This window comes from Platalea leucorodia, assembly GCF_965183815.1.
Source record: "Platalea leucorodia genome assembly, chromosome: 1".
In the NCBI taxonomy this organism is placed as follows: Eukaryota; Metazoa; Chordata; class Aves; order Pelecaniformes; family Threskiornithidae; genus Platalea; species Platalea leucorodia.
In genome coordinates, this window is record NC_138823.1 from 144911736 (window position 1) to 144929773 (window position 18038).

An 18038-nucleotide genomic window follows, 5' to 3' on the forward strand; every position below is an offset into this window, starting at 1 on the left:
TGACAGCAACGCCCTATGCAGCTACTTTCATCAAGCTTCCAATTCACACACTCTTTAAAGGAAGGTAATTTTATGTCATTTTCCTCACCCATTCCTGCACCCCAAGAAGCTTTACCTGCCCCTTGTAGAAAATATCCTAAAAAGGACAGACAATAGTATGCAACGACTGAAAGCACTTTAACGATAAGAACACTGACAGAGTAGGTTTGAGAATATTAAATGGGCAAGAGATAAAAATGCAAACAAGTATTTTATGCAAAAATTAATGAGAGTAATTTCTGCTGGTTTAGATCTCTTGTATGACCTTAAGGCACTCACATTTATTAATAAAGGTTTGCAGTTACCTCCACTGCAATTCTATACTCATGCCCTGCACTGATTTACAGATATGGAAATTTTGAAAGACATCAGCTCTGGTAAAAATTTGAAGTATTAAAGAAGTCTTCCCAGTTCTCACTTGTGTCTTTCGCTCTGCCCCTGAGTAAGCGAGTCAGACAGGCTGGCTACTCTGAAAGAAAAATCCAACAAATTACCTGAGTCAATCAGAAACCTATTGGCTGTTTTGTTGCCATTGTTGCTGCTCTGTTGTTGTTGTTTGTTTGTTTTTAAGAAAAATTAATGTATACATCTACTGCTTTCCTATTGGCTGAAATACACAATACAGCTTGTTTTAGTCTAAAAATAAATTATGTCAGAGTAGCCAAAAAATGTAAACACATGCTTTCCTAATCCTATTTCTTTGTCATTACATAGGTTCCCTGAGACAATGTCAGCAGAAGAAATATTAGGAAAGCAAGTGACTTTTTTTTTTTTTTTTTTTTCCCTTTTTGCATTCTCTAATAAAGCAGCAGCAGAAGGAAAAGGAAGGGAAGGAAGCAAATCTCCACAAAACATCAGTAGTCCGTAAGAAATAGACTGCCTTATTTACAATGGAACATCCAGTTATTTATGATGTAGTTATTTAGCACCTACCATAATCAATCATTTTAGAAAATCATTCTATTCAAATGCAGCTACATCACGCTTATTGGTTGCCTAGCGATTAATTTAACCCCAAATCTGGGGTCAGAGCCTTTTACTAGCTATGATAAAGCAGTACCTTTTGAGAAAAAAACAAAAACACAAACAAAAACAACCCCAAAACCCACCACCTTAGTTTTATTTTTCATATTTACATATACAGAAGCTTTTATATAAAAAACTTGAAAACCAAACCATCTGTACATATAATACAGCAATTAAAGTTTCCATGAATAAAATCTTAAATTTGCAAGTTTATTTGAAAACCATTATATTAAATAAAGCAGCATTAAAATCCAACAAATGGGGATGAGGATGAAGAGGAAAATAATGACCACATAACATTCGTATTCTGCCCTTCCCATATATCTTTTATGCTAGTTGAACCTTTGTTCTCGGTGTAACCTGAAATGCCTCCAAATTCTGAGTTTATCTCACTGGTCTGAAATAATTCCAGTAGGGCCTGCACTGGTGAGCTACAAGAACTCCTCTTCTCTTCAGGAACAGACTGTCCATCTGTATACTTTACACATAACTCCATATTCTGTTTCCGGGTTTCTCTTTTATTTCTTCCCAAGTAAAGCTTCACTTTTCTGCACAGCTTTCCAGACGGTGAACTATGTGCAGTGCTGGCAGCCAATTCATTAAGTTCTTTGTTTATAGCAGTATCAGATACCTCAGCCTCCAGAACTGCATTGTGCTGCATCTGTTGATGATTATCACATAAATCATGATGTTTCTTGACAAACGTAGGATTGGCATCTGTTTTTTTCAAACACTTTGCTGGCAGAACTACTGCATTATTTAATTTTCGTTTTGGCTGTGATAGGTTTTTGTCTTTTTCACTAAAATCTGTAACTTGAGTATGAGAATATAAAGTACACGTGCCTTCCTGAAAACACTGAATATTCTTTTTATTTACTTCTGGTTCCAGTATTTCTTTACTGAAGGGCTCATAAGCTCGAGACAAGTTCTCCGTGCATGCTTTGTCATCTTTCTGAGAGGGTGGTTGTAGGAAATTTGATGATACAACAGTTTCTCTTAAGTTTGCAGCACAGGAGCAATCAGTTTTAATATTTTCATCGTTATTTCTGAACTTACTTTTTAGTTCTGAAGGTTGTGACAGGTGACAATAAAGAACTGAGCAGACAGATCCAGAAACAGGGGTAGGTATTGGCACAGAATTTGGTTGTACTTCTGCCGGCTGGCGATCCAGTTTGAGTGCCTGCATTGCCGTATCCTTCCATGAGTAACTTTTCAGTGAAATGCGTTGCTTTTTCAGTCGTTCTTTCAGCTCATCTGGTCTAGTTATCTTTCCAATCATAGGAGAAAAATATCCTGTACTACATTTTGTCCTACAATGAAATTGTTGAAAAATCATTAACAAACACCTGAAAGAAACATGGGTAACCACTCCATATGCAACTGATTCTAGAAAAGCAACTGAAATGACAAAGCAATTTTTGTTTTTACATTTAAAGGAAGGATATTTAGGGTAGCAACACACTATTTCTACAGGAACAGAGTGCCTTATATTTTAATTTGATGTTTTCTTATTGATTTCTACAGCTCATAAAATTGTTTTAAAAATACACAACGTAAGAGTCTAGTATTTCAGTAAATCTCAATTCACGGTGGTATTAAGAACAAGAGCAGCTAATAAATATAACGCAATGACTATAAATATTTACAAATATTCTATGATATATACACACAAAATTAGCATAATTATATATGCTTTTCTTGACATAGTATTTCAAACCTAACCACTCGGTATTTTTAAATCACAAAAGGAATAAGGGCTTGCCTTCATTAGAATATCAGTTTGTTTGACTCTATTTGCATTTCCTTTGATTTCACTATGAATATCTTTATTTCTTCAATACCTCTTCTTTTTTTTTTTTTTTTTTTTTTTTAAGAAATGAGAAAGTTATTCCTTATCTCCTGACTAATTTGCAAACAAATCAGAGCAATCTTGAATTGAGTTACCGTTCCAAGTAATGAAGACACTGCTGCCTACAGTCCAAGACATGAAACAAGTCTTTCTCTCCCATTTAAGCTTTTGAGCTACGAAGAAAGGAAAATCTGCTTTCTTTGTCCAGCACAGGCAGGACAGAAGCTAAGAGGCTTAGAGTACAGATAGGAATATCTAGATTAGACTAGGAAAAGTTTTTCCACTGGTAAGGAGATCAGATTGACTGCGGAGGATATCATAGGCTACTACGAATATCAGAAAGTTTTTAGAGCAAGATGTCCAGACATTGCTGTCCTTCTGTCAGCAATATTTTAGTACAGTAGATTTTGCTTTTCTGAAGCTGAAGGATAGGTAGGACAAATTTGGCAATTCCTTTCAGTCTCATTTTCCTGTGATGTCATCTGCACTTTCAATTCCCCCCCTAATTTCTGCTTTCTACAAGTGTTTTGCCACGTACAACTGCATTGCAAATTTCAATGATTTATTTCAGACTGAAAAATACGAATTTATTCTGTACCAGATCCAGAATTTCATAACAAAGTATCTTTATGTTCAATGTCTTAACTCACAGAGACTTTAAAATTTAGGTAAAAAGGTAACTTGCCTTTTTATTTTCTTTTCATCATCTGTGTACGCAACAAACTCATAAACAAACTTTGAGATTATGTCATCAACAACTTGATATTGTGTGCTTTGTGCAAAATTTTGGTGCTGTTCACTTTCAAGATGCTGGAATTAAAGAAAAAACATTAAACAAATCTAATACTGCACGCATGAATATACAAGTCAACAGTATGATATGGAGCAGTACAGTAAATATCATTAATTTATTACCAGTGACTCTGAGACCTGAACTATTAGTGCCTTCAGCACTACACAGAGGCAGGAATAAAGAATTAAAACCTACAAGGGAAAAAAAAATACCTGCTTGCTGCTTTTTAGAAGATGAAAAAAAAATACATTAAACCAGCAAGTAGAAACCATTGTTGATACCACACTTAAGAGATGTGACTGTATCAAAGCATATACTTGACATTTCACATACTGTTTGCAGATCTTCATATTTCTTTCCACAACATTCACAATATCCTCTCTTTTTTTTCTCCTTCTGAGGGAGCTGAACAGGAGTTCCACAGTCCTTGTCACTATTTATTTTGTTTCTGTTAACAGAAAAGATATATTAATGAGTCTCAAATAGGGAGCTGAGCTCTATATTTGCCTCTCACAGTATGTTCATTCTTACCCCCTTAATTGAAATAAAAAAAAGTCTCTTTATTTTCCCTCAAACTATTTACATTATGTTAGTCAATGCTTAGGAAAAACAAAGAGAAAAATTATAAATTAATGGGGAAAAGAAAATTACTGCAACAAGACAGGCAGACCCAGTGGAACTATAGGTAAGCATAAAACATCCAGGTTATTACAGATGTACTACTATCACTGACTCAGAATAAACAACGCAAAATAGCTAAACAAATCTCACTTGACCAACCAAAGGACATACTGAAATCTCTGTGTATAGCTGGTAAAAGAAAAGGAGGTTTGATAAAAGCAAAACTAGAAAAAAAAAAAGTCTTCTAGCACCTCAACAACCATCAGTATTTTTGATGCCAAGAAAACATGAAGCAAAAACACTTGGTCTAACAGATGAACTCTCATTCTTTGGTAAAAGTAAAGAACAGTCATATTTGTTGGTTATATGTAGCTTTTGAATATGCTGACCAAAAGCCATTTTGTCCTGTTTTTCTAGGTACAGGCTAAGTGGAAGTACGAGGAAATGCACCTCAAGTTCCTCCTGGAGATTAAAACATTAAGAGGTTTTCAATAGCTGCTCCATGACCTTCAGAGTCCTCATCTGGGGAGAGCTACTGTTTGCTGCAATTCACTATTAAACCACCTAAGGATGATACGCTAGCAGTAAAACAAAACCGTCAATCTCTGCTTCCCTTTTACTTCAGAGGAATACTGCCATCTCCCTGTCTAGCCAAAAATCATTCTCACAGACTTTACAAAGTATCTGCATAGATGTAAGCTCAGGACTTTACATCAAAAAAATCTGTCCTGAAAAATCTCTAACTTACAAAGCATAGCAATGTATTGCTCAGCATAATAAGTGCACACTGCTTTCAACAATCACTTTCAATCAACAAGTTTAAACTGGTAACACCTGCCCCAGGATCTGTTGGGTTCTACAGGATAGGCTCCACCTAACCGTGTACTCTCACCATTACACCAGTCTTTTCACCTTCCCTCTTCAGAATTGTAAAAATCACAGAGAACCACTAAAGCAGGATATAAGCAACAGCATTTGTCATCTGAAGGTTGAATAATGTCTGCAGGTCTTGCCTGATGCAGAAGCAAGTAGAATTGGCAACTTAGCTTCAACAAGCCTTTCTCCCAGACAAAGACAAAACAAGTGAGCACTCCCCTTTCTCTCTCCTGAAACTGACATTCTTCACATTTTACCTGCTGAGTATGAAATAATCTCCCACCTATAGCTCTCTTTGGCATGTGCCAACCTGAAAGATTAAATAGGAATATTCATTCAAACTTAACTCCTGAAATTATTACTACATCATATTCCTTAATCCATGTAAATGAAAAAATATTGCCTTTTTTTTCCCTCTTTTTTTAATGCTTTAAAAAGAATGGGCATTTCTAACCCCCTCTGAAGAGAAATAAATCAGAAATTGCCTTATTATTGCAAAGGTTACTGCTGTATTATAGTTGCTTTGCTTTGTCATACTGCTACATTTGCTGCAATTAAAAAAAAAAAATTCATCATGGCAACATCAGCTGAAAACCTCCAGCAATATAATAATGGTGAAGACTGGACAGAATCTGAGCAGTGGAGAAGCTATTTTATAAAGAAAACAAGTATCAAACCTAAACAAGTCTTACGACGCCAAGGACAGAAAAGCAGCAAAAGCTACTAGATACAGGAAGTTCCACATATAGCAAAGCTACCTTTCACCTAAATATCTTTAGTCTCTCACATGAATCAATTTTAAAAGGCAATGAAAGAATCATTAATACTCCAGATATGCTAAGTAGAAAAAATTCAAAACAATAGTTTGATTCACCAAAAAAAACCCCCCCAGATAAGTAAGACTCCTAAGTAGTTTCAAATCATAAAATTGATTTGCCACAAGTCCTAACTGCATCCAGAGTGCTCAAATAGAGCCTAAATGCCACAGCGTATTATATAAACACTTGCTGCAAGACCAACTGCAATTCTACTGGGCAGTTGGCATCCACTTTTCACCTCTGAAGAGCTGAGGTGGTACTTGCACAGTCTAATTTCTACAAAATAGACTTTATCAACAATGTGCACTCTTTAATTTTGCACTATGATTGAGTATCACTGTTTTAAAATTTTTTAACTGCCTACTTTAGCATTTTAGTGACAAGTATCAAAAGAAGACTTAAAGAAATCCACTTCCTGTAAAATACTTACTGGATGGCATCCAAGATGAGGACAAAGAAGAAACCAGTGGCAGAAAGGAAAAAAATATCTTATGCTGACCCACAGTGAAAGGAGAAGGCCGCATTTTTGGATGTATGCATCTGTATGTCCAAAAAAAAGGACTAAAGACAGGATAAAGACAGTACAGAAAGACAGACAGACACCAACAGTTACAGTGCAGCAAACAGATCAGTTGAGACATAGCTATTAGTATTAAATATCACACAAAATTAGAAGCAGAGCAATTATTTTAGAAAACAATTACTTTAGAATTATTTTAAAGAACCGCCATCTCCTCTATCCACACCTCAATAACAAGTTTTCAACAAACCTTTGTTTAGACTGAGTTTGCTTTTGGCCAGAAGGATGTTTCTTATCCACCTCAAATGGACTATACGGTTTTGGAACACAGTAGTTCAGAACTGGAAAACTGGTTAACTGCAGATAAAACGGTCGGTAGTGGCTGTATTAGACAAAACAAGTGCATTAGAACCATCAGAAATGGAAAAAGGAGTTTATAGCAGAAATTACAATCAGGTCAAAAATCTTGAAAAAGTGTTTCTCTCTTACATATAACATACACAGAATGCTAACTAGATAAATATTCTAGAATAAGTCATTCCTTCCTTCTTATAAACTTGATACTTTCTCAAAATGGATTTGCCTTGAGTTTCCATAGCTGTCTTACACATTCCCTGGGGTATGGCTTTCATGCCTATTTATTGTTGAGAGCTGGGTAACCAATAAAACTAAGAACAATCTGGATGATGGTGCATCTGTGTTCCTGAGAAGTAACTACAGCAGTTCCTAACATCCAATGCATTATTTTTTTTTTCCATTTTACCGTTTTCTTCCTTTTTGACAAATTTTAATCAATTCACCATTCAAAATATAAAACCTGACCTTTTCATTTTCCAGAAAGGTAATTTTCCTCTACAGCATTGTACTTCAAAAGATATCAGAACTAGCAACTGTACCATTGCTCTGAATGTATTAAAAATGTTTAAAAGTAGGGCATGCCAAAAGTTCACATACTGAATCATTTGACTGAAATGCTGATGCCAGAGTACAGTCTGATTTTTTTCCCCACATTATAAGCTACCCAGGCAGAAGAAAAAGAGCAAGCCTGCATAATAGGGACAGCTAAGCATCTTGTTCTGCTTCTGAACTGTTACTTATGTTGCATAAACATTTAAACATTAAAAAACATTGTTTATGTTACATAAACATTTAAAAGAGTTTCAGACACACAGCTACATTCAGAAGTCAAATTCACACGTATTTACATACAAATTTATTGTACTTAAACTGTGTTTGTCCAATTCTCCCCACTATCCTCATGTCCCTCAGACCTATTACATCAACTCGGTGTAAGACCAGGTTTGGATCTCTTTTTTTGTAATTCAGGAAAGCGTCAAAGAAACCAGGTCAAAGAATTTGGAGCTTATAAACACCATCATAAAGCAGAAGTTAGTTAAGAACATAAAGGTGCAAAACATGTTGTGCAGGACTGCACTTTTTTATAATTCAGTGTTCTCTCAACTTCTGACAAACTGGTATTTCCTTACACAACCAGGTCTGATCAATTACAGGACCAGAAAGATATGAAAATTTTAAAGGCTGAAAATATCAGATTTCATGCTACTGTGGATATTGAAATCTGATTAATAGATTTTTTTTTTCCTTTTAAAAAGAAATGATTGAACAGGAAATTAAACCTAATTTCAAGGGATGACTTTAACTATAACAACTTCCCTTTCCATACATCTAAACACTCTCTGCAGGAGATGAATGTTATTGAGTTGGGACTACAGGATGGGAATTTAGTACACAAAATTTTATTGGCCTTTTGGGCTATAATATTTGGACCCAAGAAAAGTTGTCAAGGTTCAAAGCCTCCAGGTTTCCTTTTCATTCATATGGCCCTTGGCACAAAGTAACCCAAAGAACCCGCTCTCATGGTCTACAAACTGGAGCTACACAATAACTTTCCACTTCCATTACCTACTGCAAATATTCCCTACTACACTACTACCTGCTCAATCTCATTCAGCGGCTAAATGCAGGTATGTACCCAGAGCATGCAGAGATGAAAATTCTGTATCTTATTATAAGAGGACAGTATGCCTGGCATCTAAAGTCAGGAAGTTGAAGGAAATTGAAATCTGAAGGCCACCTCCTCAAGGCATACGGAATGTTTCTGAATTACTCAGTTTGAGAACCACATTATTGAATGCATGAAGAGAACACTTACCGACTTCTATCTTCCACCTTGACAAATGGATTTTTCAATCTACCTGGCTCAAGGGAGAGAAAAGGAAATTAAGAGAAATACTTTTCTTCATTCAGCAAGTTACTCCAGTAGTTGAATAAATAAGCAGACATTATTTTAGAACTCATTATGTACATGCTTTGACAAACTCCTGATTTCCATAAAGTTTTTCCACATGCTTTTCTTAGACATACAAATTAGAATACAGCAGCACACTTGATCAGTTGAAAACTGTAATATATTTTTAAGCATTCAGAGCATAAGGCAAACAAAAAAACTTTACAAATATTGATATACTTACTTCTGGACTTTGGAGCAGTAACTTGTTTTCCCTATTGAAAAAAAGAGAGAAGGTATAAAATCCCTGTGAATATTATTCTGCATTTTATTAAATATTTAGCTGTAGGTAATTTTAAGTTATGAGGGTCTCCCTGTATTAATCATGACTTCAGACACAGTCCCCATAAATTTTGCAGGAAATTAAGTTCATTAGTACTTCAGAAATATGGTGATGTTTCCCAAAAAAATATTTCTTTCTACACCACAAAAAAAAAAAGTGTTCTCCTTGAGACATTTCCATTTATTTTTCCTAAAATCAAAACCAAACAAAAAACCCACACAGGTAAATTTATTCACTTACTCTCTCTCCTCCCACAAAATACCTTGCCATGGTTGAAAGTTGATTCTTAAATACAGATAACATTTTTACAACACTTTATAAATGCTAATTAACTACAAGCTGTAAAATACCATAAAAAACTGCAGATAGCAACATTCTCCTATTAAAACAATTCTTCTCATTTGAATGGATTTACACAGGTTGGGTTTTGGGGTTTTGTTGTTGTTGTTGTGGTTTGGGGTTTTTTTAGCAATGAAGATTAAAATTAAAAGGAGTATTTTGTCTTCAGAAGAGAGTAAAGTCTACATTCAAGCATCAGCTGTTATCAATACTGGTAAAGGCACAAACTCATATTTTATACAACTTGCAAAAAAAGCCCACCCTGCTATCCATGAAAACCAATACATTGATGATTTAGCAGAGGATTTCATGTGGCCTCAATAATTAGCCAATATCGCATTCCAAAACAACAGAACATAAGAACATACACTAGATGGTATGTTTCCATTTACTTATCACAGACCCCTGCCTAGACTAGATAACTGTACAACTTCACGTGTTTAATTTAAATTACAGAGCAACTGCAGATGGAGCACACAAGCAGCTAAAACAGTTTCAGTGTGTCGCTATTTCATACACTACAATCTGGAGAAATCGGGATTTTAACGTGCCAAATGCACATTATTGGCAGAGTAGCTCAAAGACACTTTATGCTAGTTCTTTAAAAGACTAGGAGGAAAAGATGCAGAGTTGAGCAACTAACACAGATTCCCTAGAGACAGCTTCTTCAGGAAACATAACTGTGATTCTTCAAAATGGTCCATCAAAAAGAAAGGGTTTCTAATCACTGTGTCATAGGGAAAAATTATACAAGGCAACTTAACCACAATCTACATCGTACTAAAACCAAGCTACAATTTTTTTTAATTATTTATTATTTTTGAGGCAGGCAGGATGGAAGTTTCAGACAGTTCAGTACTTCTAATTCTTAGATATCCTTTGCAAGAGGCAAAGGTCTACACATTGTTTAATCAACACTACTATGGATTTTATTTTTGAATAATGCTGAAATGTATAGCTAATATCTTTTTCAAAGACAGTTTTAAAATCAATTCATAAAACATACTGGTCTGTGAAAAACTGAACATGAGCAAGACTTTGTTAAAATAAAATCCATAAGCTTCACAGTAGGTAGTATTTGGTACACCTGTGTTTTCTCAGTTAGTGAAACAAATGGCATTTTCACAAATGGCAGAGTCACTTACCACATCTTTAAAAGAACTGCCTGCTCTTTTGATTAGGTAGAGCTCCTTTTTCTTTTGTTCAATGTAATTCTTAACATCTGGCAAAAAGAGGGAGAATTATACTCAGTTGAGTTTATTTTTGTACATTTGAGGTAATTTGTCATTTTTAATATTTTGAATTCAACAAAGAATAATCAAATGAATGTTACAAGTCAAGTTAGGCTTCATCAAACAAAAATATTTACCATCAATATGAAGTATCTTCACTCCCCAACTCAAAGCATTGGATAGTATACTACCAGAGGGGATTAAGTCCTGCAAACAATAAAGTATATTAATAATATTAATCAATATATGGTAGATTATGTAAATTAATTACAATTATGTTACAACATGTAATATGAAAGCTGAAATCAAAGCGTAGATGCTTTGCTTCCTGCCATAAGAATACCGCTCTCCTCAACTGGTTTTTCCATGTCACAGCACTTCACCATCAAAAGATTATATTTAACCTTTCATAAAGCCAAAACTGTTCTCTGTTGTCACATCTTACAGTCAGATTTGAGGACAGTGAATTTATACATTTACTTTAACTTCACAAGCACCTCTCAAACGCTAGCTACATTAGCAATCCTGAAAAATTAGATTTTCAATTCCTCAGGAAGTACCCAGAACACACGACCTGACAGTTTTACTTAGGACAATCCTGCCTGAGCGTTCCATGAGGCACTTCTCTCTTAGATCACTAAGACCACTCTTACTACTGCTTGTTTTCTAGAAGAGCAAAACCAAAGTTTCTCAAGCATGAATTCATTGATTACTTGGCTTACCTGCTCTTTGATTGCTTTTTCAACTAAGGATTTTCCTCTGCTCATACGTACCTATATTAAAACAGAAACACATTTGTAGCAATTTAGAACTCATTTCAAAAAAACAAAAGGTAAGACAGTTCACATTATTGCTAACAAATACATATTTTTGCTATGATAGTCTCCTTTTGTTCACTGTACTGCTATTTTTCATTAATTTGCATCTTCCCCACAAGGTTACGGTTGAGACAGTCTAAGGGAAAATAAAAGAAAAAAAAAAACAACAAGTAATTGTTTTTTGCTAAAGCAGGTCACTGAATGGCTGAAGCAATGTTAATGCTGGAAGAACACGGATGGCGGGAATAAGCAGGCAGCGGCACACGTCAGAAGATGAGGTTTCATCAGCTGGACTTGTGCCAAATTAAGCTAACAATCATGAATATAATCATAGCCCCCATCTTATCCCCATCTTTTCTATCAGCAGTGCATCTCCTTTTGTACTGTTTGCTGTTTATTCATAATAAGCATGCCTTTACCTATCCAGGTTATATGCAAAATGAGGTGATCTCACCTATGCAATGCAAAGACCAGCCCACAAACTGGCTCACAGTCATGTTTCTAAATAAGTACCGTGTATATAATACAACTAATTGTTTACAACTGTATTTTGAAAGGACGCAAAACTTGCCTATGTGAGAAACTTCATGTAAACCTGCACAAATTCAGATACTGTTGCAATTAACACAATCGTCTAAGAAAGAGCTCAGGAAAACTTAATATTCGGAATGTTCGATTTTAATTATTTCCTTGAACTACAATCAAAGAGTGTTTCTGCAGGTATCTGCATTAACATCACAGCAGCCAGATATTAATAGGCTGTGTTGCTAAAGAGACAGGAACCACTGGATGCCATCGCAAGCCTATCCATATTGATCCGGCTGTCAAACATAACAATGTCAATGTTAGAAGTCAAACATACTATATTAGAACAGACTTCACTGTAGTCTGCTTATTTGCAAAAAAGGCTCATTTTTAATTAGTTTTTGAAACTTTGCTTAATTAGTTTGAGTTAGTTAAGTTTAACAAGTTAGCCTGAACTAGTTTAAAAGTATGTTTGACCTGTTAAAAAACAAAACAAAACAACCCCTTATTCACTAAAGGAACTGTTGCCATCTTTAGGAAACAAAATAGGAGAAAAATTGTAAGAGCATATCCCGTGGGTTGTATCTGATTTGCAGTATTATTACCAAGAAACTTACTGTATCTACTATCTTAAATGAACTTCCATCATGTCGATCTTTTCGGTTGCTAGGAAGAGGTGAACTATTTCCTCCATTACGTGCAGATTCTGGGCTAGGAACTGGAGAAATCTGACCAAGAGTTGGTGCAAATTTTGCCTCCTTTTTATTAGACACCAGATAGCTGATATCTTTACTAAGAAAGCTCTCCACTCTCTAAATATAAAGATATAAAGCAAGTAATTATTTCAAGACAATAAATCAGTAACTCAATTTTACATTGCATACTTCAAAGAAAAGTGACAAAACTTCTAGAATAATTAAGTTCAAAGCCATTGAATTAACGAGAAGATATTTTCTAAAGATCTGGATGACAATTACAATTGAGCTGTAGTAGCATCTTACCATTCACAAATTCCAATTTCAATTTCTTAATTTTGTAATCTCTACCAAAAGATCTTTGCTTTGTTTCAATTCTTATAATTCTTTGAACTATCTAGCTATAATACTTTCCAAATAGAAGAATTCAAACACTGCATTGAGAAATAACAGAATAATTCAAGGAAAATCACGGTTTATATATTTTTATGTAACAGAAATTATGTAGAAGTGTTCAGCTAAACTTAAAGGCACCTTTATGCAAATGTAATTTACAGTTTGCAAGAAGCTATACATTCATTGAGTTTAGGAACAGCAGAAAAAATAAAATTTGAGGATAGTTACCATGTTTCACACCTACAGTATTCATAACACTTCTCAAAAATGTAGAAGACTTAAGTTGATTCACAGTATTTTCATACTCAGCAAGACAAAATATGTGGTTATCCTATGCTCATTCTCTTCCATTTTGGCCCTTCAGTCTTTCGTTACCAACTGTTGTGTGATTATCAGCTCTATTTGCCTTGTTATTTCTTGCCAGCTTACGTAGCTTTAAGTATTTTCCTCTTCTCCACTAATCAGTATGGAAAGCACAAATCGCACAGGAAGCAAGCTTGAAACTGTGCTTTCCAATTCTGCCCTATGTACCTTTTACAGAAACGGGACATACAGAGAGAGGCACTTTTGAGTGTGCTCCACACAAGTAACGACAAAACACATGGGGTACTTGATCTTGAGGGTGCTGGGCACCGCAGATTTAGGCATATACTCCTCAAAATAAAACAGAAAAAGTTCCTTTTCAGTCTTTGATTTGCAACCTTACCTTTCACATATGAATTCCTAAAATTCTGTTTTAGAAAGACAAAAGATAGTGTGCACTCTTTTTAACGCTAAATGTAAAGAGATGCATTTAACTTTACACCATGTTATTGCTATTCCTTGTCTCTACTATAATTTCAGACAGCATCTTCATTTACAAGCATCAGTTTCATAAAACTGCTCAGTGCTCCTCTGAGGTCAAAGAAGTATTGCCAAAGCAATGTTCAGAATATCCAGCAATTTCAGCAGATCCCTTTTGCCTCTGTGGTTAAAGGATGTCTGCCAAGATTCCTCTACACTAATTCAAAATATTCAACTTTAAAGTGGAGTAAGCAATTGCATTGCTTGTGTTACTATGATATCCTGTACTTGCTTGTATCAAAGTGTTTCTTCCATACAGAAGAGAGAATTAGGAATAAAAAAAAAAGTATTAAGATGTTTACAAAAATTATGATTTAAAGGACAGTATTTAAAAATACTCATTAACATACTCTGTGTCAAAAGTACTTACTGAAGTTACTGACTTTTAGTAAGCATATACAAAACACTTCCTCTAATCTCTTTCAGATTCAGCTGAACAACTTCAATTGTAACATGTCAACGTGTCAATATAGTCAGAAGCAGCAGAAAAAAAAATATCACCTCAAACAATAAAACTTACTAAATTTGGATAGAATTTTAAGCAAATGAATAATCAACTGAAAACAAACCTTTATAACACACACTTTTGTTACAATTAGCAAAGCAGCTTCTAGCAAAAAAATAAAAAATAATTTGTTGATAAGCTAATTATTCATATTAAACATAAGACACACACACAAAAAAAATCCCGTCACATATAAAATACAAATAATATTAAAATGCAGTCACAAAGAACATGGAAAAAGACATTCCACTTGCACAGATTTTCTTCCAGTTTCATAAAGGTCTCTGCTCATCAACTTACCCCTCCTAGCTCTTTGAGGTCCTTTCCTATTTTTTCAGAGATCACATTTGATGGAATATCAAGGTAAAACACCTTCCCAGTGAGTGGCTTATATTTAAGTTTCTCTGCTTTTCCTGTATCTTTTTTCACATTCTTCAGAGAAGATCTTATCTTTTCTGTTTTTCCTTGCATTCCATCAGCTGCAAAAAGAAAAGGGAATTAAAACAGGACTGTGTTTATTATGGAAGCTTCCATGCAATATAGGACTTTTAAAAAATAGCTTTGTGTTAAACATGTCAATACCAAGACGTTAATAATAATACCACATATAGCCCTTAGAAGTTTCTTCTTAAAATCATATCCTAAAATGGACGTTTTATTTCAGTTGCTATACAATGCCATCGATTTTCTCACCCAGTTTGGCAAGTATTTGCTACCTCTGTACCACAGTACATACGCTACTTGCACAATCACTGAGAATCACAAGACCACCACTTTAGAACAGAATCTGTCTCTCTCTCTTATTCATCTGACACAAAAAGGATTCATATAGACTCATTAGAACAAAAACCAGTGAAAAGTAACTGAAACACCAAAAAATACAGGACCTAGATCCTACTATTTATCTGAATTTTGAGCACCCACCTGACATGCAGGAAAACTAAGCTTAAAGTTCAGAACCGTTCTAGTTATGACCACTCTTTCTGTCCCAGTGAATTCTACTCTAAAACTGAGAAAACACATACCGCAATTAAACTGTGCTGATTAACTTTCCTGATGCTCAACACAGAGCTATCCATGCAGGTCTACCTGTTAGACTAGACATTTAAATAAGCAAATAGAAAAAATTCAGTCTGGGTGAGAAATAAGCCTCATTTCTCAGGGGAAGTTTTGGAGTGTGGTAGAGAGAACATCAGCTCAACACTGAGTAGCAATCAAAAAAGAAAAAAAATAGAAATTGCTAAGAAACAGAAAATAAAATGGATAATTTTATTATGCTACTTCATAAATGCAGGACTCGGCCACATCTTAAATACAGCCTGCAAAAGAGTAACAAGGATGATCACAGACATGAAGAACGACCTTTAGATTAAGACTTTGTCAGTCAGTAAATGACTTAGGGGAAAAAAAGAATACAGATACACAAAATCAAGAACAACATAGAAAGAATGGCTCAACAGCCTATTCCAGTAGAAGAGCTACGGGGCACCAAACAAAATTAGGAGTCAGGTACAAAATGAAACACAGGAATTGATTCTTTATGTAACAGGGCAACCCTGCGTAGCTTGCTGCAAAAGAATGTTGCCGATATTAAGATGCAATTTCTAGGGGAGGCTGCAGAAGTACAAGGAAGAGGAACACTTTGAGGCGTCCTAAATGCACAGAAGTGACATGCGACTGATGAAGTCCCTGTAGCTAAACATAGCTGGAAACTAGAACAATATTATTAGGTGAAAGTAATTATACCTTCTCTGTTCTTACATACTTCCACCAGAATCCATTTACAACCAACGACAGAGACAGAATCATCGAAGACGTGCATATCATTAGTTTTACATTGCCTTTTCTTCCTCGCTGACTGACACCCTACTCCTAGTTGCTTCTCCTCTGGAGAAGCTCAAGGCAGACAATGAGGGCTGCTGCAGGAAGTGAGCAGGCCTCTTCGGGAGACAAAAAGCCAGCATGCAAAACACTCCCTCTGCTATGTATTCTCCCCCTCCCTGAAACGGCCTCAGATGGGAGAGGGAGCAGAACCACCACTCATGCTGCAAGATTCTGTAAGTAACGGTTATGAACCCACATAAGTGAAGCAGGAACAGCAGTCAGCTTTGTAGAATCTAGGAGACCAAAAGAATCAGAGAAATAGGAAAATGGGGAGGCTTAGGATAGTTTAACTGATTCAGAATCTAAACAGAAAAGACAGATGATAAGCAGGTGTCAAAGTGAAATTCCATAAATGACCAGGGATCAAATATGGTGTTACACCCAGCACATACATGTGATGGCCAGGGCAGCTCAAAAATTAACACACTAAATACTGGAATTACTATCGGAAAATACATATTAAACTTCTTAGAGATAATGAAAAGTTTGGACTGAGTTAGCAGTACTGCAGTAACAGTAAACAGTGTCTTGTGCAAAGCGACTGCATTTTAACACCCTGGGCCCAAGGTGCCGAGGAGGCCTTCCATGCATGCCCCTGGCACCAGCAAACATCTGCCTGGGTGGAGCAGTTCGCACGGCAGCAGCCTAGCGAACTTCAACACAGCTACTAGCTTCTTTGCCCCGCGACCATCTTGTAAAACAGAACGAGTACGCTAACTGGCTACCTTTCCAGTTACACACTTTTACGTTTAATTCCCCAGACCACGCAGAGGTTGTTTCAGCTGTCCGCCCCTAACAAAGCCAGCCCGCGGGGCGCTCACCCGCTAGCCTGACAGGGGCAAGAGACCCAAACCCAGCACCAGCCTGACGGCGGGGGCTCACGACGAGAGCCAGGAGGGCGGCACCGGCACCAGGCCGCGGCTGAAAGCGACCTCGCTGACGGTGGGAAAGGCTTGAACCCCCGAGCTCCGAGCCGGGGCGCGGCAGCTCCCCCCCGGGCACCCCCCGCCGCTTACGGGGACGCGCTCCTTTGTCGGCGGCCTCCGCAGCGCTCGGTTTCATCTTCCCGCGGAGTCACATCCTCCTCTCCTCTCCTCTCGGCCAGCCGGCGGACCTGCGGGGTGCAGCAGAGCCGCTAAGCTCCCCGGCGCGCAGCAGCGCCAGGCCCCCCGCTCCCGCCGCAGCCCGGCCACCCCCCCGCCCCCCCCGGGCTCCCGGCCCTCTCCGCCGCAGCCGTTGGGGCCGGCGCGGGCCTCCGGGCGGTGCCGTGCGTCGCCTCGCCTCGCCTCGCCAGCCTTTCCCGCCTCCGCCAGCCCCAGCCCGCCGCGCCGGGCCTCGCTCCTCCTCCCGGGAGAGCGGCTCCGCGGTGCCAGGGGTGCCCGCTGCCCCGCCGCCGGCCGCGCTCCGCCAACGGTCGGCCCCGGCCGCGCGCACGCGGTAGGGCGCGGGAAGGGCGGGGGCGGAGGGAGGAGCGCGGCGGGGTCCCTCCCGCGACGGGAAAGGAGTCCCGCGGGGGCGGGCGGCAGCGGCCGCTACCGGGGGAGGCGGCGGCGGGGGTCCCGCGTCCCCCCCTTCCTTCCCGCACCTCAGGGGCCGGGCCGGTGGGCGCCCTCCTCAGTAGAAATCCCGGGGAAGAGCCTCTCCGCCCGGCCCCGGCAAGGTGTGGGG

At 37.6% G+C, this 18038-nt stretch overlaps 1 protein-coding gene across 2 annotated transcripts; it reads right to left on the reverse strand.

The window, feature by feature from the left end:
* Window positions 1–1309: 1309 nt before the first annotated feature.
* Window positions 1310–18036, reverse strand: DBF4 (DBF4-CDC7 kinase regulatory subunit; the record flags this gene model as incomplete). 2 transcript variants are annotated; one of them, XM_082330025.1, is made up of 13 exons in its annotated part: window positions 17956–18036; window positions 17387–17484; window positions 14787–14965; window positions 12665–12859; window positions 11427–11477; window positions 10842–10911; window positions 10618–10694; window positions 9035–9065; window positions 8716–8758; window positions 6793–6924; window positions 4041–4155; window positions 3600–3724; window positions 1310–2375 (listed from the first exon to the last, which is right to left on the reverse strand). In XM_082330025.1, the coding sequence occupies exons 2-13, from the start codon at window positions 17430–17432 to the stop codon at window positions 1310–1312; spliced, it is 2130 nt and encodes a 709-aa protein (XP_082186151.1). In that variant the 5' UTR covers window positions 17433–17484; window positions 17956–18036. The 2 variants fall into 2 exon arrangements, with proteins under 2 accessions (XP_082186151.1, XP_082186152.1); XM_082330026.1 differs by lacking the exon at window positions 12665–12859.
* Between the last annotated feature and the right edge of the window lie 2 nt (window positions 18037–18038).